Here is a 20621-nt window from a genome sequence, read left to right on the forward strand (position 1 = left end):
TCCCATCTGCTCTCGCCCAAAACAGGAGAAGGAGAGCGCCCCCAGCTCAAGCGGAGCCACCCTCTCGTGGTCGGCAGCGGGCAGTGCAGGCTGTGCACTCCTTGTGCAGCATTTGTCTGCCACACTTCCCCCAACACATTTCATTGCCAGCCTTGCTTTTGCAGTTGCAAACCCCCCCAACCCAAGCAAGGTAGGTGAAAGGTCTGGTGTTTGTCTATTGCAACAGGACGGATGGATGAGTGTACAGAGGGTGACATAGATTTTGGAATTAGTGCCTGGTAGGTGATGTGTGTTGTGCTGTATTTCAAAGTCTGAGAGAGAGAGAGAGTGCATGTGTGCGTGCGTGTGTGCACATGTGATTGTGTGTGTGTGGTTATTATTATTTTTTTTTTTTTTTTTTTTTTTTTTAGTAAGAAAGTTATTGAAAGTGCTGGGACACTATGGGAGTTGAGCTGAATGGGAGGTGAGTTATGGATGATTGGGTAGCAGGTAAGATAGAATTGGATTTATGTTGTAGAGTATAATATCTATTTGAGGTTGGTTTTATGAATGGGTGTGCAGAGTTTGAGCTGTTGTTGGTGGAAGAATTTAGTGTTTGTGACACTGAAATGGATCTGGAGTGATCGCTGAGTGAAGCATTACATGAAGCAGTGTCTAGGAAGGAGTAGTTATGTAGTTTTTGATGTTATTATAATGTTATTGGAGTATATATAAGTTTTGAGTAGTTCCATAGAAATAGCAAATTATTTTTAATAATAGTTTTTTTTTTTTTTTTTCATTTTTGTTATAAGATTGTTGGGCTTAGATACTGTAGCGGGATAGGAGACCTACTTAAACATGTTCAATTTTGTTAGGAAAGATAAGGCTTGACAGTAATTTCTGAATCACAAATTTATTATGAATATCGGGGGATGGTTGTGTGAATTTTTGTTTGCTTCGACTGCATTTATGACAAATTATTCATGTATTCATAACCACTAGCATAGTCTGGAAATGTAATAATGCATTCAGTATTTTGCACTTATTTCTTGAAATATACATTTTATGATTTTTTTCCCTTCTGTAGTTGTATAGCGCTTAAGACCGCCAGCATTCCAGTGAACCAACTTAATAGAATCTGAAAGGACATAAGGATAGATAGTGATATGTTAAGATAGATATTATTGAAGCCTGGAAGTTTTCATTTCTCGGAGGTAGGCTGAAATGTAGCTCTTTGGAGCGTGACTCTGTATAATGATGCTTGCTGGTTGTAAATGGACACTTTTATGTATGTGTGTGTCTTGTTTGATAAATATACTTGCATTTTATAAAATGTTCTCTTATAGGTTGACATATATATATATGTACATATGAATATGATAGAAGGAAATTACTACTGTATCTGATTTACTGTAGGTATTAAGCATTTTCACTGTTGGTCGTTTCATTTTAATAAATGCAACTAAATGAAATTATGTCTTATTGTTTACATTTTTTTTTCTTCATTTCTTTTTTTTTTTTTCCTTTTCTTTTCTTTCTTTTTTCCCTTTTTTTTCCTTTTTTTTATTCTTCTTTCCTGCAGTATATAAAAAGCCAGTGGGTTGCTGGTGTGTGCAAAGTACTCAGGCTTACCAGGGTACAAGAAATCAAACTCTGTTTACATCTTCTACAAGGAACAAGTCTTGAAATACGTAACCAGGCCACAACTGTACTGAAAGCTAAGCTCCCGGAACTCGTTCGGGCATACGTTGATACAGGTGAGTGAGGAGATCTTGTGTAATTGGTAGTCAGCAACATAAAGTTCCTCTTGCTGTTTCTTTTTTGTTTAATATTTTAATCAATTTATTTATTTATTTTTATTGCATTGCTTCTCTTAACCCCTTCACGACGGGTCATGTCTCTAGACGTCATAACAAACCGCTGTGGCGTGCGGCTGTACGCCGCGGCGGCGCGCCAGAGCACCATGAGGCAGTGATTCGGCTTGATGTACCGAACTCTTGCCCTCAAAGTCAGTGCGTTGCCATTGATCGCCATATTTTTAGTTTTCTTCACCCGTCACCAAGGGGTTAAGCAGTGCAAAGATTATTATGTTCTGTTAACCTGTTGATTGGCATTGTTCAATAAATAATCTGATATTCCAATCAGTGTATAACAAAAGATTTCTCATTGGGTTGTCTGGTCACCTTTTTTTTTTCTTCTTTTCTTTTAAGTACTTTTGCATTAGATAAATGTGCCACTTATCCACATTATATGTCTGTTTTTACAGATTCAGAAGACAAGGAACTCTTGGAATTATCCACTGAATCTCTGCACTTGTTGCTAATCCACATCGTCCACCTGTGGCGAGACCCCCCAGCAGCTCTTCTACCTCAGGAGTCAAGACAAGCATTTATCTCGGCACTCCAGCAGGAGTTTCCTCGATCTCGTGTGCCTGTCGTTCTTGCTCCCCTCCTTTATCCAGATACAGATATACTAATGGAGAAGATCACGCAAGAGCAGCCAGCCAACATGGCCAAAAATCTAGTGAGTAGATAAGGAAAGAAAGTGACTTAATATTAAACTGCTGCAAAGTATATTTCCCTTTCTTTGTTTCTGTGTTTCACTTGTGACAATTAGCAACTTAATTATTTCCTTTACATCATCATTTGCAGCTGGACGGGTCTCTGGCAGACTTAGTCCGTGAGTTAGGCTACAGCTTCTGTAGCACAGTGGAAGAATGCAGAAGCAACCTCGGGAACTTCTGTGTGACCTCCATAACACCAGCAGCTGTTGCAAAGGTCCTTGGTGTTATGGTGCGCACTCACACAGGCCTTCCATCAGAACAGGTGAGGATGATTACATTTTTGTTAATGCACAGACTAGAGAATTGGGAAGCAATAAAACCCACTATAGTCATTGATGAGGTATTGCCATTCAAATGGAAAACGGTTCTCTTGAGGGAGAAAATCTTTGATTTAAAAAGAAGTTCTGCACAGTTGGCTAGATTTTATTAAATGATGAAACTGAAATCAGTGAAGATTTGGGAAATTTGATGTATGGAATAGAAATATTTAGTTAAGGGAGATCAGTATTTCTAAAAAGTAAATTATCCTTTAGATTGGTCTTCAGAACCTCAATTCCCCAAACTCGCTATGGAGTGATACGAAAGACAAGAGCTCAAATAACCAAACGACCAGCTCGGGTAGCGATGTAACCCTAGGTGGGTCAGGAAGCCTCACGGGTCCTCACTGCTGGAATGTGGAAGTGTTCATCAAGGCGCTCCTAGAGGTGGTCCCCAATATCAATGTGAAGGAGGTCTTCAACAAGTTGGACCACAAGGGCTTCCTAGTCAAAGACAGACAGGGTCTCAAATTGCTTATCACAGCGCTTGGGTGAGTTTTGCTGACCAGGACCAGTGTTGTTTGTCTGACTAGTTTCTTACAACTCTTTAGGATGAATAGATTTTTATGATTATATATATATATATATATATATATATATATATATATATATATGTATATATATATATATATGTATGTATGTATGTATGTATATATATATATATATATATATATATATATATATATATATATATATATGTATGTATATATATATATATATATATATATATATATATATATATATATATATATATATTATATTATGTATATGTGTATGTTTATGTATTATAATATATATATATTTAGATAGATGGATACATATTCTTGTCAGAATGACGTTAGATAGTGTTACATTGGAATTTCTAATGTAGTTTTCCTGTCACCCTTTCACAGGTGCCTTCTCCAGGGCCAGAGCTTGCGGCTTGATTTGTTTCCTGTGGAATGCTTCTACCAGCAGTGGAAGAACACCGAGGAACAGCTTAGTCTTATCACACAGATCCTCAGAAATCCGGAGATATTTTGTTTCACCGATCTTCCTTGCCATTTAGTGTCCACTGATAGCTTGAAGACATTGCCAGAGCTTGATAATAAGGAGGTAATGAATTTCATGCTTTTCAATGAACTTTATTTATTTATTTTTTTTTTTACAGTGACATGACATGTTTTTTTTTTTTTTTATTGTAATAAAAATTTCTCTTTACAATCTAACTAAATAAGCTGTGCTTACAGGTGGCCACATGGAAGTCAGTACAACTACTAGATACTCTCCTTTGCCTCGGGGAGAATCACTACACAGCTGTGAAGGAGCTCTTCAAGTTTCCCATCCAGCACTGTCCAGATATCCTTGTTCTTGGTTTAATACAGGTGAGTGTTTCTCCTTTGTATTTCATTACTTTTATATTTAGAATTTTGGGAACTTGTGGAACTGTCAGATGTGGAATTCTGAAATACGTTGATCATATATTTGTGTGATTTCCTTAAAAAGGTGAATTATTGAGTATTACACATATTTATCTGGTGTTTAAGTGTGTATTCCCATTTTGCAGGCAACTTTACCCTACACTATTCTGCGGCAAGATCTGATTGCTTCTCTCATTCCAATATTTTTGGGGAACCACCCAAATGCAGCAATAATCCTTCATCATGCTTGGCACACACAGGTATGTTTGTGGCTGGTGTAGAATGACCATGTTTTTTAGCAGTTCAGGATGTTGCTAAAGAACTAAAGCCACACACATTCTTCTTTGTAGAAACAGACATTAATATAATTGTTTTTGTAAGTTGATATAGCCACTAAGAACTACATATTCAGGTTACTATTATTTTCAAAACAAGTTTATATATCTAGAGCTACCTTAAGATCTCATTTGTATCATCCACCCATCTTTCTTTTGTGACAGAACAATACAACTACAGTCCGCCAGATTATCATGCATGCAATGGCAGAGTGGTATATGATGGTGGAGAATGACCAGACAAGACTAAGCCGAATTCTTGACGTCGCCCAAGATCTGAAAGCCCTCTCATTACTCCTCAATGCTCAGCCTTTCCCATTTGTGATAGATTTGGCTTGTTTGGCCTACAGACGTAAGTAACATTTTTCTTTTTGCTGCAATCTCTTTATCTGCAACTTGTTTTAGCACTGCCTCCAGCCATTCTGTTTTTTCTTCTTTTCATCCTACTTCACTCTTTTTTCCAAACTTTGTTTCCTTCCTGCCAATTCCTCTTCAAAAAGGGGATTTGAGAGATGTGTGCTAGACCAAAACAATTTCCTCTCTTCTCTTCTCTCTCTATCCCACTTCTGTGTGAGGTCAATGGTCTCATCTTCTGATAAATTTATTTGAGTTATATATTGTTTTTGTTTTTTTTTGCCATTTTATCAATGTGTAGTCTTTTCTGACTTTCATTATGGAAGGACATTATTCTGCAGGAGAGTTTTTGAAGCTGGATAAGTGGCTGACAGACAAGATCCGTGAGCATGGAGAGGCATTCATCTCGGCATGCGTCAAGTTCCTGCAGCGCCGGTGTCCTCATCTGGTGGGTGGCAAGGAGGATGGGATGCAGAAATCTTCGCAACTTCCTCCTGAAACCATGGCCACCATTCTTGTGTGTCTTAATGCTTGTGCTTTGTGAGTATTTCAGTTATATTATTTTCTTAATTTTTAGAAGTATTTTGGGTGGTCAGCCCCTTCCAAAATGCTTTGTTTAAGAGGGAAGGGATTGTGTTTTAGTAAATTGTTGTCATTGTGATGATTTATCTCATAGATTATATTTGATTTGTTGCAAACTCCTTAGATGCCTGATATGAATGCTTCTAAACAAAAAATATAGCATCTTGTATTCCTTTCTAGAAATGTGTCTCAAGAATTGTCAGACACCATTGTGACAATGGTTCAACACTGCAACCTGATGAACAGACCTCGAACACAGCAAGGAGTGGTAAGCACATTAATACCTTAAAGTAATATGCTGATGGTTTTGTAATTGCATTTGTATCGTTATAGTATCATTATAATAAAAAAAAAAAAAAGAATTCTCTTGTTTTATTTAATTTATTTTTAAAATTATTATCTGTTTCAACCACTTATTTATCTGTGTTTAGATTGGCTTCCCTGGTCCATCTCAGCAGCAGACAAGTGAAGGCAGCTTGGGTGGCATCGCCTCTAGCCTGAGCAGCCTGAACCTGGGTGGAGCAGGTGGCACATCCTCCATCTTCCCGACCTCTGCCTCATCATCCATGAGTCTGGGTAGCTTGGGGTCGCTGGGCACAGCACCAGGATCCCCTGGGCGTCCCCTAGGGCCTTCTACTGCCCCTGGGACATCGCAGTCTCCCCTCTCCTCTATCCTGCCTGCTTTACAGCTGGGCCCCCCACATGCAGCAGCTGTGGGCTCTCAGCTGCCCACCTTGCCCACCTCCTCTATCATCCCGTCATCTCTGAGGTCCCATTCCGTGCAGCCCACCGTCAACCCCCCCAGCAGGCAAAGTGCGTCTCCCATGACTACTATTGTCCAGCTATTTTAGTTCTTTGATTAATACCATGAATATAATTTTTTTTGTCAGGTTAAGAATTTTATTTATTTATTTATCTATTTATTTTTTATTATTATTATTTTTTTTTTTTCTAGTATTGATTATTGTTTTTTATTGGTTTCTTTTGCAGTGGATATGTCCCAAATCTTCGACATGCCTCAAATGGTGAGCAAAGAGGTTGAAGATGAAGCCAATAGTTACTTCCAGCGTATCTACAATCATCCACCCCATCCTACCCTCTCCATTGAGGAGGTTAGTTTCATTGACAATTAACTGGAAGGAGTTTTAATAGTGCAAAAGTTTGTAGAAATCTATCTGATAAGGATTTTATTATGTTGTTTGTTATGTTGCATAACTTATTGTGTTTATTATTGAAAATTATGGCATGGACTGATTTTACTTTCAACCATTAAGGTATTGGACATGCTGAAGAAATTCCATGAATCGACCAACAAGAGGGAAAGGGAGGTCTATTCGTGTATGCTCCGAAATCTCTTCGAAGAGTATCGCTTCTTCCCCACCTACCCAGACAAAGAACTCTTCACCACTGCCAGACTGTTTGGTGGCATCATTGAACAGGGTCTAGTCGAGTGAGTGGTGATTCCCTTCGTTCCCAAGTGATGGGTAACTTGGGACAGTACATCTTTTTCTTTAGCCTTATTGTTCTGATAAGCATAATGATTCTAGGTTTTGTCTTCTTTAGTCAATGTGTTGTCGTCATTGTCATCATCATTGTTATTATAAGTACTTTTGGTTGTATTCATTATTTATTATTATTTTTTCAGATATATGGCCTTAGGTGTAGCACTCAGGTATGTCATGGAAGCTCTCCAGAAACCACATGGAAGCAAGATGTACTACTTTGGCATTGTGGCACTGGACAGGTTTCGCAGTCGTTTGAAGGAATACCCTCGCTATTGTCAGCACCTTATGGCTATACAGCATTTCAATGAATTTCCCCCACACCTTATAGAGGTATTGTCCGTTGCTGTTTTTAAAATTGTTTAAAATAACTGATGGGATAGCTTTTACTGTATTCATTTAGAAAAAAAATTGAAAGAGAATTAAAATCTTTACAGTGCAAGAGATACATTTAAGCATTTCAAATACACCTGCACTGAAGATATTCACTCTCATTGATACTTTTTCTACTTTAAGTATTTGTCTCACTAGGTTTGTATTTTCCCTCTATCCATTTTAATAATGTTTGCTGTTTTCTTTTCCTTGCAATCACAGTACATCAAGTACGGAACACAGTCGCAAGAACCCCCCTCACGCCCATCTGGTGTTGTGCTCCCTCCTTCCATGAATGTGTCACCAAGCACCCCGGCCCCAGGCACCTCAGCAGTCGCCGTCACGGGTACTGTCGTTCAGCCACCCCCTGCTGCGGTGTCAGCTGTGGTGTCATCCGTTGCCAAGACCCTCACTGTCACCACCACCACAACAACTACCACCGCCATCACCAGACCTCAGTCAATGTCTGTTCCGTCTGCACCAGTGGGATCTGGGAAGGTATGATGGAGTCTGGGTTTTGGTTTGACTTAGGGTTGGATAATGTATGCTGCAATTAGAATGTCAGAAAATGTAGATATTAATTTGATGATAAGCTTTCAGCTTTATCATCTGATGCAAAATTAGGTTGACTTGATGTGTATTTTTGGTATTCTTTCCTATTGTGTTTATTTCATGTTACATAGTTCGTCAACCCATCAATGACGGTATCAGAAATCTTGCGGTGTCACAGACTCCAGTGACTTCTGGCAACTGCAAGTTAACCTAATTGCCCCGTACATGCCATGCCCACTGTAATCCAATTTTATTTATTGTATTTACACATAGATGGCTCTACAAGTGTTTAGTCACCAATGAGTCACTTATTAGTCCTACTTATCTCACCTGTTTACCCTTTTCCTTGACTTTTGGAAAGGGTCTTTTGCATTATTTAATTGTCTTAAATGTTATCAAGATTTTAATAACAATTTAATAATCATAACATCAAAAACAATAATAACAGTATTAATATCAATTGAATTAAAAAGAAAAACATAATTCAAGGAATGGGGAAATCAGGATTGGTCACTAGGGCTACTGATAGACTCCTTGGTGACTGAGCACATGTGGAGCATCTGTATGTAACCGCATTCACAAAAAAATACAGGGGACAGAACATAGATCCAGGGCAGTTAGGTTATTATATGTATTTATTTGTTTTTAGCAAACCAGCTGGTGTATATCTAGTTTTTATCAAATATATGTATACCAATTTTATTAACTTCACTTATCTTTAATTTTCAGCAACCAACAATCACAACAACCAACATTGAAACACTGTTAGTTGCCACAGAAAAAGAAGAAAAGATTACTCCTCCACCTGAGCATATGCAAGATAAAATTGCCTTCATTTTCAACAATCTTTCTCAAGTAAACCTTCCTCAAAAGGTGAGTACTTAAGGCCACATTAGGACATTCTCCAAGTTATTAATATTCTCTCTCTCTCTCTCTCTCTCTCTCTCTCTCTCTCTCTCTCTCTCTCTCTCTCTCTCTCTCTCTCTCTCTCTCTCTCTCTCTCTCTCTCTCTCTCTCTCTCTCTCTCTCTTTCTCTCTCTCTTTCTCTCTCTCTCTTTCTCTTTTTCTCTTTCTCTCTCTCTTTCTCTTTTTCTCTTTCTCTCTCTCTCTTTCTCTCTTTCTCTCTTTCTCTCTTTCTCTCTTTCTCTCTTTCTCTCTTTCTCTCTTTCTCTTTCTTTTTTTTTTCTTGTTGCTTTAGAAATGTTTGGTTTGGTTGATGATGCATATATAAATTATGGGAAAGATGATTCATAGTATTTGTTTATTTTCCACAGTGTGAAGAGCTGCGTGAAGTGGTCAGCGAGGAGTATTGGATTTGGGTCGCCCAGTACTTGGTGATGAAGCGAGCCTCCATTGAAAATAACTTCCACACTCTTTATTCCTTGTTTCTTGATCAGCTAAAGATGAACAATTTCAATGCTATGGTTTGCAGGGAAACTTTAAGGAATATTAAGGTAAAAATTATGTGATGATTAGAGAGTGATTGATATATGATATATTTATGGATCTAGATGGTGCATACATTTTCATTCCCCAACTCCTGTTGCTGTTAATGACAAAGTTGGAAGCATTCTTTAAGCTGGCAATCCCTCTTGTAGGTACTCCTAAGGGCTGATAAGTCTTCGGCCAACTTTTCTGACAAGTCACTATTGAAGAACCTTGGACATTGGCTGGGCATGTTGACCCTGGCCAAGAATAAACCTATCCTTCACTCGGACATCGATATGAAGTCTTTGCTTGTTGAGTCTTACAACAAAGGCTTGCAGGTGGGTTTGGTTTATAATTGTGCATAGAATGTTTAGAATTGAAGGTTGATTATTTAGAACAGTTTACTAGGGGTGCAGAATTTTGTCTTTGTTGTAGGCCATTGAAAATTGTCTTTTTATTATTTGAAGTCTTTTGCTATGGTGTAATAAATCTCTATTGTGTTCTCTATTTCTAGGAAATGCAATACGTGATTCCATTCGTAGCCAAGGTAATGGAGTCATGTGCAAAAAGTCGTGTATTTAAACCTCCTAACCCTTGGACAATCGCCATAATGAATGTGCTGGCAGAGCTCCACAAGGAACCTGACATGAAGCTCCATCTCAAATTTGAAATTGAAGTTCTGTGTAATAGATTGGAAATTAATTTGGAGGTAAGTCTCTCAGATGGTTTCATGTACATGCATGCATACAGGTTTATAAATATACACAGGCATTTATGCATAGATGTAAACATACAGATGCATATTGCATACACAGCTCAAATTCACAAAAAGTCATTAATACATAAAGGTTTTGGTCTTTCACATTAGGCAGTACTAATGCTACTCCTTCCTTTCAGGATCTGAAGCCAGCAAACATCCTGAATGACCGGGAACGAATTGCACGCCTGAAACCCCAGCTGTCGCAGCTGGTAGGATCGAAAAGGGCTGAATCGACTCCACTCTTCCCAGCTCTGCAAGCATTCTCTTCATCGACCAGTTTCATGCGTAAGTGGAATATAGTTAGGCTTCACCCATTTTTTTCAAGTGTTTGGTGGTGATGGAGATAGGCAAAAATGATTATCTTTTTTTACTTTTCATATCCAATTTATGAATCTGAGTGCACTTTTTGAATGAGGGAATGGCCTTGATTGCTTCTTTCATTCTGTATTTTTTTTGATTCACATTAAAATCTTTTCTGGTACAAAGGAGTGTTGCTTTGTATATAGCCTTCTTCATATCCTTCTTACCTCCTATCTCCTTGCCCCCCCCTCCCCTCCCTTCCCTCCCTTCCCCCCCTTCCCCCCTATTTTTCCCTCCCTGTCTTCTCCTTCCTTTACCTCCAGTTCCTTATCCACACCCTAGCTCCTTGGTCTTCTCACGCTCCTCCTCACAGGTAGTATATCCCTTATCTTGTCTCTGTGACTTTGAGTGTGTTAAGGGATATTCTCTGAGTCGAATAAGGTGTGTAAGAAGAAAATGGCAGCTTGGAAGACTCAGAGAAGGTAAAGGGCCTTTCACAGGGGCCACCCTCTCTTCTCTACATCACTGACAGGAACATCTTTCCTCTCTTAGACCCGATGAATACTGGCAGCCGATGGGTAGCCAATCCGAATATAAACCACGCACCGGGACATGAAGTCATCAATCAAGGTGTGATAATATTTGACCTCCTGAGAAGTAAAAGAAAAGAGACATAATAACTAGTTATAAATGTGTATTTTTTTTTTTTTTTTTTTTCTCTTCCCCTTAAGATAATTATTATTAACGAGTGAATCTCAAAACTATTGGTATACCTATTGTAATTGCATCCCCATGAAAGATTTGGCTCGTGCATATAGTTGATTAGGGAATATATTACTAAAGGAAGGTAACCTATTAAAACAAAAAAGGACTACACTTGAAATTAAATTAGAGTAAAAGTTAATATCTTGCTTTTTGCCCTGAAAGCTGCCATTGCTGTTGAGAAGGAAGGCCAAATCTTAAGAATGTGTCCTAGTGTACACTTCCTATGGATTTTAAGAAATTGATAACAGTGAATAACAACAGTCAAAATTATGTAGGAAAGTTGTTCCTGTTAGTGGAAGCAGGATGGGCAATGGACTTGACAGCTTGGATCAGCTGTACTGCTTATTTATTATAGAGTTATGGATGAGAGCTGGGATAAGAGTGGACTTTGAGGTAATTCAAATGGAAGTAAATTTTATAGGATAGCCTGATGATAGTTCACGTTATGTATGGTCATACAGTATGTGGTAAAATAGTAAGTAAGGTTATTGAGCTGTGACTTGCAGCATCTGTTAAGGCTTCAGGAATTATGTTTCAGATAGATTTAGGAGTAGAGAAAACAAACTTGACAAGGCAGTGTTATGGATTTGGGGAGGGTTTCCTTGACTCCCTTAGATGACTGTATTAGATATCTCTTAGTGTCATAGACTCCAGTGATTTCTGGCAACCATTCTCCCATTGGGAGGAGGAGTCCGCTACACACTGCAGAACTTCCCGCTCGACACACTCGAGCACGCCGCCATGCGTATAGCTGTACCCAGCAGGTCAAGCTGTTTGTTATAATGGCTATAGGCGTGGCCCGGCAGTAATGGGTTATATTAGCATACCCCCCCCCCCTACCGTCTCAAGGTTACCAAAATGTACCTCTAGTTCTTTGTATAAAATTCTCCTTGCATTGCCTTTCAGCAAAGACAAGTTGGTCACAAATGGGTCCAACAGGGCAGGTGGAGATGCCCACCAGCACAGTCACCGTACAGAGCTCATCTGTGGGCGCCACGCCAACCCCTCCATCAGTGCTGCCACCTCATCCCTCCTCTACCCCAACACCTATCCAGCCTCAACAACCTTCGGTCAATGAGCCACGGTTTATCTACTCTGATATCACCGTCACATCCCTTCGGGGACTTGAGCCTCACATATCTGTCTCAGTACCTCAGGTTGGTTGGCTTATCAGTGTTTACTTTATATATTCAATCATACATTTTTAAGATATGTAAGTTCTTTTACTTATCAGTATGTATGTATTAAGAAATATACAAGACAGTTTTGGCAACCCAAGAGCTTGATGAATAAAGTGGAAATTTTTTCTTGGAACAGGTTGGTGGCATTGCAACCAATGCTCAATTGAAACAGCTTGTGCGACATGCTGTAGAAATGGCAGTCCAGGAGATTGTGACAGCAGTATTGGAGCGCAGCATCAAGATTGCTATCACCACAGCGGAGCACATAATCAAGAAAGACTTTGCTCTGGACCCGGATGAGTCTCGGATGCGAGTTGCAACTCATCACATGGTTCGCAACTTGACAGCAGCAATGGCAATGATAACATGCAGAGATTATCTGGCTACAAATATTGCCAAGAGCATCAAGCAGGGATTGATGCAGGCTTTTTCACGAGTAAGTTTGTTACCATAGTAAACTCTCTGCTGCTGCATGGCTGTGAAGATGCATTGGAGAGTTGAAGTACCCTAGTACATAAGATATCTAGTGATAAGTATGAGATTACTGGTGTTTTATTCATACAAGTATACATTTCTTTCCCCCTTCTTTTTTGTGAATGTTAACTATTGCCATCAGTAATAGTGGACTATCCCTTTAGTTTTGTTTTCTGCACTGGCTTTTCTCCTATATGGATCCACATATGATCAGCTACCAAGGAGGCAATTAGTAGGCCTACATGCTCCTCCTTCATTATTATTATTGTCAGACAGTATAATTATTATGTTTTTAACAATACCAATAGCAAAACAAAATGAAAAAGAATTTTGTCAATAATAAATGTCAGGGGTAAACAGATTAGATAGATAGGACTAGTAATTGAACTTGTGTAGAGTCATCTGTGTGTAATCATAATAAATTAACTAAAATCACAGTGGACATAGCATTTACGTACATGCCATTTCCAACAGTAATGGGTTAGTACAGGCTAATTAAAATAGCCATGTCTTGCTAACACTGCTTCATATCTTTACTACATTAGACCTTTTAACAGACTGATGTTTATGTTGTTTCATGGTAATTTTTTTTATTTTTCAGACAAATCAGCAGCAGCTGCCACAACAGCTAGAGCAGATGGAGCAGCTGGCTGCAGCCATTGCTCAAGAGAATGTTGGTATAGCTTGTGCCTTTATTCAGAAAACTGCTGCAGAGAAGGCTGTGATTGAGATGGATAAGAGGCTGGCCCAGGTGAGGCACTTCATCTTTATCATTTTCTCAATTTTTCTATTTATTTGTGTGTTTGTGTATAGATGCTTGTATTACATCGAGGTGTAGATTAATGGAGGAGATAAAGATCTTTTTACAGTTTAGCTAAGTAAGTTAACCATCTTTTAATTTTTTTTAATCAAAGATAGAAACAAGAAAGATACAAGTCTTACTTACCTCTTACCATAACTCTTTCGTGCAGGAATATGAAGTGAGGAAAGCGGCAAGGACAGAAGGCCGCCGCTATTGCGATGCAGTGGCTTTGACATACCAGGCGGAGCGGATGCCAGAACCCATCCGCCTGAAAGTGGGTGGCGTCACCCAACCTCAGATGGCTGTGTATGAAGAGTTTGCCCGCAACATCCCTGGCTTCCTTCCCATTACTGATCAGGATACCATGTTCTTGACCAAGCCTGTTCCTATTAGCTCGGTGAGTTTTTCTTTCATATTTGTCTTTATATAGATATGCTTTCTACCATATTAATATCTATTTTATTTATTATATATATACACACACACACACACACACACACACACACACACACACACACACACACACACACACACACACACACACACACACACACACACACACACACACACACATGTATACATATATACATGTATACATGTATACATATATACATATATACATGTATACATGTATACATATATACATACACATACACATACACATATACATACATATTATTATTATTATTATTATTGTTGTGATTATTATTTTCATCATGGTTATTTGTTATTATTATGATTTTAGAATTTATTTCTAATTATTGCAGCAACAACAGCAGCAGCAACCCCCTCACTCACAACAGCAGGCCTTTGGAAGTGATGAGACAACTGCATTCCTGCTTCTGACGGAGCGCATCAGTGCTGAGCTGGAACACACCATCCAGGCCTTCACTACCCTGGCCCCATCATCCTCCCTCATCCCGATGCTGCACTCGCTCAGGGAAGGGCTTCTGCTCACCCGTACCAACCGAGATGCGCACACTGCTCAGCTGCTGCTCAGGAAGGTTAGGAGGGCAGCCCTATGTCAATTTTATTTTCTGTATATTTTTGTATTTATTTATTCACTTGATTAAACAAATTTTAGTATAAGAAATGCTGGTTGGCAGATGCAAGGGGAGAGGGGTGTTAAAGTAATAATGAATAGCCAACTTATACTTAATTTTTTGTTACTTTAATTTCATGACAAAAAGAATATGAAGCGAATATATATTGCAAGATTTCCATGAATTGGATTAAATTTAAAGGCTTACAAGAGAATCATAGAAACAAAACAGTTCTTAGCTCTTATTCATTCCCTTCTTTATTAATGAATTAGGCTGTGGAGAACCTCCTGGAGGGCGCACGAGAGCTGCCCACTGAACCAGAACTGAGCCAGCTTGCCCTTCGGTTCCGTGACTGCCACCTGATTGTTTTGAAGGCCATGGCTGATCATCGTTCCTATGGAACCAACTGGACATCGAAGAATGTTACCAAGTGAGTGGCATAGCTGTTGGTTTTTACTCAAGATTTATCTGTCTGTTGGTTTATACCTTGAACTCTACCTCCCTCTCTCTCAATCTATATATTTATCTCTTTCTCCTTTCCTGCTGCCCTCTTCCCCCAGGCTGGAAGGACTTTTCCTTCCTCCTTTGCCGTCTTCATCATCTTTCCCCTTCTGAGACTAGAATCCTAGTGCATGTTTAAGTTCTATAAAATGAGTGTTTATATTTGTCTCTCTGATTCATTTTTCCTGATGGCGAGGGAGTATCCTAGCTCCTCTTTTGTGGTACGAATTTTTATTATTAATTTGATTGAACTTACTCATCTGTATTATATGTTCTCAATGTGTAGTAGGCAAAGCCATCCATGTAAGCGTAATAAAAACATTTACAATCTCACTTGCAGATGCTGGGCTGAATCGCGCGAAGAATTGAAGTACAACTTGGATGTTGTCGACTGGCTGATCCGTTCCAATTTGCTGAACATGCAGTTGCTGGACGAACACCTTGCTAGAACTCTAGATGATCCAAGGCTTCCATCCTACATCCCTTCATTTTTCATCATGCAGCTTGTTCAGGTAAGTTGAATACATTGAAAGTGAATGTATGTACCTCCCTCTATTTCCTCTGCCTCCATAATTAGTTTTTGTGTCTTTAAGTAAATGGGTATGATAATTGTATTCATCAATGAATGTATTTTCCCACAGATTTACCTTGTTGACGACCCCAGCAACAGCTTCCTGAGTGAATCAGACTTGCAGCTAACACTGGAAGCCCTAGTTCGCATGTGCCACTCCCGGCAGGCCCCGGAAGGCCTTGTGCCCCTCATTGATGCACTGCGGCTGAAGCATGATTTACTGGCGAGCGAGCGGCTTGCAGGGGGCAGCAGCCTCAGCGGCACAAATAGTGCCCTGACTGCTGGGCCAAGTCTCCACTTCCATTCGGGTGTGACGCAGGCAAGGGACTTCAGTGATCCCCCAGCCTTGCAGGAGAAGACCGAGGTGTTGCTGCGGGAGTGGATTCAGATGTACCATTCCCCAACAGCTGGCCAGGGGTCGGCCTCTGCCTTCCAGCACTTCGTGAAGCAGATGAATCTTCACGGAATCCTCAAAACTGATGATCTCATAACCAGGTGCGGAGTGAATAGTGGAATTAGTATTTGAAGTCCCCCCTTTTGGAATAATTTTAATGGGAATCTTTCTGTAAGTACATATATGATGTGCTCATTTATTTTATGTGCATTTCAGGTTCTTTAGGATCTGCATAAGCATGTGTCGAGACCTTTGTGTCCGATCGATTCTTGAGCAAGGCCAAGGCCCTTCTCCTACCTACGTTCGCAGCAAATGCTTCCAGAATCTGGACGCCTTTGTACGTCTTATTGCCTTATTAGTCAAACACTCGGGGGAGGCATCAAACCCAACCACAAAGATCAATCTTCTGAATAAGGTAAGACAAGTAAAAACTGATTTAGATATAAGTAAATGCATGCTTTGGAATAAGTGCTTCATTATTGATTAGATTATTTAAATGTCAATTTCTTCCTTGTTATTGTTTTAGTAGATTTCATTCAGTTATGCAGTGGCTCAAATAATGTACTATTTTTTAATGCCACCAAGACCTGTTAACAGCACTAGAATTATTCTTTATTTGAAATTACAGGTCTTAGGACTTGTGTGTGGCATCATGATCCATGACATTGAGTCAAACGGCACTGAGTTCCAGCAGCTTCCATATCACCGCATTCTCATCATGCTTTTCCTTGAGCTCAACGCCCCTGAAGCGATCCTAGAGTCCATCAACCTTCCGGTATGTGAAGTAAGCTACACTCTCAGGGAACAATGCTAGCACATGTTCATCCACTGATATGCTTTATTTGGAGGTGGGCTGACGGTCCCATGCACAAGACTTCATGAGGATATTGGGCTCCATCCCTTGTTTGTCAGCTGTTTATTTGTTTTAAGCTTTAAATAGCAGCAGCCATATCCTTCAAATTGAACACTCCCAGGAAGATTTATATCAGTTGAGTTAGGCCGTTTACAATTTAAAAGTTGTTGTTTCTAACTGTAGTGCTTTTTTTCTAGGCAGTGAAAATCATGTTCTTCTCATGATTTTCTTTGTTATACAAGAAAGGGATAGTTGATTTTTTTAGGATATTCTTACAGATTTTACAACTATACTTCTTGTGTATATATTTTTGTTTATCTATTTATTTATTGATTTATTGTCTTCTAGTTAACCCAATGGCGCCGGGTATAGCAAATTAAAAAAAACTCTACGCTCTGGCGAACGGCGGCAGCGCGCCGACTCCGAGCGCGTGATATCGGTCCATCAAGCCGAATCATTGCCTCGGGGCGTTTTGGCGCGGCGCCGCTGCGGACAGCCGCACGCCGCACATCGTGCGTATTGTTATGACGGCGATAGCCGTGACCCGTCGCCATTGGGTTAAATATACCTTTTCAGTAAAAAAAAAAAAAGTAAGAAAGTGTCTATAGGGTATCTTCACTTTAAAAAAGGTGTGCAGAGATTTTTAAAATGATCAGATAAAAAACATCAAGCAGTTTCAGCAGCTGAAGGTGATAAAAGGATTGGTCATCATTGAGAATGGATGGTGCCTAAGGAAGACAAGGTCAACTGATGTGCCTTCATGTGTTAAGATCCCAAATACTTGTCATATTTGTCTTGTGAAAACTTCGTCTTCCTTGTCTCACCTCCAAATATGTAGAGCGTATTCAGTGCACGAACATGGCTAGCAGTTTCTTACCCCCATGCTTTTTCTGATTTTGAGAGAGAAAAAAAAATCATTTTGGTATAGCTGCTGTAGTATTTGAGATAATTACTATATTTCCTTAATAAATGTGAAATCATTTTGTGTCATACGTACTTGATGGTTTCAATTCTCTCTAAATTATTTTAAATTTTCATGTGATATAAACTTTTGGTTCAAATAGGAACTATTGCAATGCTTCATTAATAATCATTACTTTCAGATTAATAATGCTAGCTTATGTCTGCATTTCCCTGTCAGATGTGTTTCCATGTCTTCATTTTTATCCTTGAAAAGCATGTGATGTGAATATTTAATTCAGAAAGGATATTTTTTCTCATTTTTTTCCCTTGTTCATAGTTTTTGTATAGTAGAGTTTCAACCCTTTCATAGACAAAGATTGTAGAGACAGTAGCATCACCAATGACTGTACAGACCTAACATTAATGCAGAAGCATTAAGCAGCATATGCATAAACACAGTCTGATCTTACAGTTTTGTGTGTGTATTTGAAACAAAATCTGCATTTGTTAACAGTTGCTTCATTTGTATTCTATGCAAATGGTTGTCCTTATGTTGAGATGTGCCCATGTTGAGATTTCTTGAAGGCTCTCGTAAATGGAGCTCCTATTTTATCATGCCATGCATTTCCCCATGCAGGCTGTTCATGAGAATCCCATTTATTTCTTGTCCGGATTCAGAATTCTGGAAGATGTGCGTCCTTTATTGGGTGCAAAAGGTCTCTCCTTTATTTTTCTTTACTGCCAGCATCTTCTGTTTCAGATTCCGAGTCTGGAATACACACTTCCAGAGTCTGGAGAAGTGACAGATTGTGTGCCTTACTTGTTTTTATGAAGCTTGAAACACAGAGGAGTCACTTCACGTGATATAGCTATCCTTGCTTTACTAGTATTAACACATAGCAAAATAACCTAGCTTTGTGGTAGAAATTAAGCCTTATCTAACTCATTACTTGGACTCAGTCAGGGTTTACTACCCCTTTGGCCAGAAGCAGGTGAACTATTTGGGGAACTAGGGAAACCAGCCTTAGAATCTTGATTTGCCTAAACATGCTCTTTTCCTTGAGTAGAGGGTTATGAATAAAGTTTTTCTCGTGATTATCTTTGATATTGTTCAGTAACATTTTGCAGCTATATTGATACAAATATGTGTTATGTTGATTATTTAGTATTGATTTCTTTGATTAAGACAGTAAATAGAGAAGCAGATGGTCTTATAAGACCAAAGTTAATCTGTGCATATAGAAAGCAGTGAAATTTTTAAATGACCGTGAATTATTTTAAATACTTCTGCCTTTTTTCTTTCCCTATTTTGACCCGTTAAATATAATTATAATACAGCCGATGTGGAAGGCTGGGTGGCTGGAGGCGACTTTGGGAGCAAAGATTTAACTAAAGTATACAGTTCCTTGGAAATCATTCTAATCTCTCTTAAAAATAGAAATAAGATGTACAAGATGAGATCAAAATTCAGAAAATCACGAAATAAAAGAGAATGGCGAGAGGAAAAGAAACAAATTGCCTTTCTGTAAGGGGAGATGGGCATAGGGTGTTAGGGTGTTTTGTAAATATGATTAGCATTACAAATTTTTTTTTCTTATGGAGAGACAGAGCTAGGTATCCTGGGTAAATATTTGCTCATCATTTTGAGGCTTTAATTCTTTGAGCTCAATACTTAACTCTCATGTGTGGTTGTTATGGCTGGGTTTAAAAGTTGTCATCGATAACTGTAAGTTTTTCAAATTGAATTTCTTTATCGGTAGTCTCTCACATGCCTTTTGTTTAACACACTTGTATATCTTGTCACTCTAGAATAATTAACCCATCCATCTTTGCTAAAAAGAAATTCTGTAAATGCACTTACTTGATATCTTTATTTTATTTTTATTCATTTATATTCTTTACTTGTTTATTTTTTATTTCTTCATTTGATGTTATTTAGACTACTTAGTACTCAGTAAGAAAGAAAATGAAAATGAGATCCCACCAAGGCACAAAAATGCATTGAGAATGTTCTCCATTCCAGGTTCTGATGGCCTTCACCCAAACGCTGCATCTGCTTCGCCCGAGCAAGTGCCCAGGGTTTGCCTATGCCTGGCTGGAAATTGTGAGTCACCGTGTCTTCATTGGCCGCATGCTGGCCATCACCCCCCAGCAGAAGGGTTGGTCCATGTACTCCATGCTGTTGGCTGATCTCTTCAAATTCCTGGCACCTTTCCTGCGGAATGCAGAACTCGCCAAGCCTCTGACAATGCTCTATAAGGTGAGTGTTGTAGCTATTCTGGTTGGCAAATGAAGGATGGTTATATTGCATTTTCTCTCTCTCTCTCTCTCTCTCTCTCTCTCTCTCTCTCTCTCTCTCTCTCTCTCTCTCTCTCTCTCTCTCTCTCTCTCTCTCTCTCTCTCTCTCTCTCTCTCTCTCTCCCCCCTCCCTCTCCCTCTCCCCCTCCCCCCCTCTCTCTCCCTCTCCCTCTCCCCCCCCCTCTCTCTCCCTCTCCCTCTCCCTCTCCCTCTCCCCCCTCTCTCTCCCTCTCCCTCTCCCTCTCCCTCTCCCCCCCCTCTCTCTCCCTCTCCCCCCCCTCTCTCTCCCTCTCCCCCCCCTCTCTCTCCCTCTCCCTCTCCCTCTCCCCCCCCATAATCCTCTTCCTATTCTTCTATGTCTATCGGTCTTTCCTATCAGTTGTTAAGGCAAA

At 39.4% G+C, this 20621-nt stretch overlaps 1 protein-coding gene across 8 annotated transcripts in view; it reads left to right on the forward strand.

Moving 5' to 3' along the window:
- The window catches only part of LOC125031716 (CCR4-NOT transcription complex subunit 1-like), a 36938-nt gene that overhangs the window by 12090 nt on the left and 4227 nt on the right, over nt 1-20621 (forward strand). For 2 of the 8 annotated variants that reach the window (XM_047622634.1, XM_047622629.1), the window contains exons 3-35: nt 26-190; nt 1562-1736; nt 2246-2502; nt 2628-2804; nt 3076-3350; nt 3753-3954; nt 4089-4223; nt 4406-4519; nt 4760-4946; nt 5290-5488; nt 5711-5798; nt 5962-6343; nt 6521-6642; nt 6805-6980; nt 7176-7365; nt 7627-7902; nt 8686-8829; nt 9231-9410; nt 9555-9722; nt 9899-10093; nt 10282-10429; nt 10997-11074; nt 12116-12366; nt 12527-12826; nt 13466-13615; nt 13836-14063; nt 14434-14670; nt 14982-15139; nt 15551-15722; nt 15852-16276; nt 16392-16590; nt 16804-16959; nt 19955-20191. In XM_047622634.1, coding sequence (XP_047478590.1) covers nt 26-190; nt 1562-1736; nt 2246-2502; nt 2628-2804; nt 3076-3350; nt 3753-3954; nt 4089-4223; nt 4406-4519; nt 4760-4946; nt 5290-5488; nt 5711-5798; nt 5962-6343; nt 6521-6642; nt 6805-6980; nt 7176-7365; nt 7627-7902; nt 8686-8829; nt 9231-9410; nt 9555-9722; nt 9899-10093; nt 10282-10429; nt 10997-11074; nt 12116-12366; nt 12527-12826; nt 13466-13615; nt 13836-14063; nt 14434-14670; nt 14982-15139; nt 15551-15722; nt 15852-16276; nt 16392-16590; nt 16804-16959; nt 19955-20191 — 6546 coding nt within the window. Of the gene's footprint in view, nt 1-25; nt 191-1561; nt 1737-2245; nt 2503-2627; nt 2805-3075; nt 3351-3752; nt 3955-4088; nt 4224-4405; nt 4520-4759; nt 4947-5289; nt 5489-5710; nt 5799-5961; nt 6344-6520; nt 6643-6804; nt 6981-7175; nt 7366-7626; nt 7903-8685; nt 8830-9230; nt 9411-9554; nt 9723-9898; nt 10094-10281; nt 10430-10996; nt 11075-12115; nt 12367-12526; nt 12827-13465; nt 13616-13835; nt 14064-14433; nt 14671-14981; nt 15140-15550; nt 15723-15851; nt 16277-16391; nt 16591-16803; nt 16960-19954; nt 20192-20621 lie in introns of those variants that run through there. The other 6 variants (XM_047622632.1, XM_047622633.1, XM_047622631.1 and 3 more) reach the window with 6 other exon arrangements.

The sequence above is a fragment of the Penaeus chinensis genome, chromosome 13 (genome assembly GCF_019202785.1).
Source record: "Penaeus chinensis breed Huanghai No. 1 chromosome 13, ASM1920278v2, whole genome shotgun sequence".
Taxonomy (NCBI): Eukaryota; Metazoa; Arthropoda; class Malacostraca; order Decapoda; family Penaeidae; genus Penaeus; species Penaeus chinensis.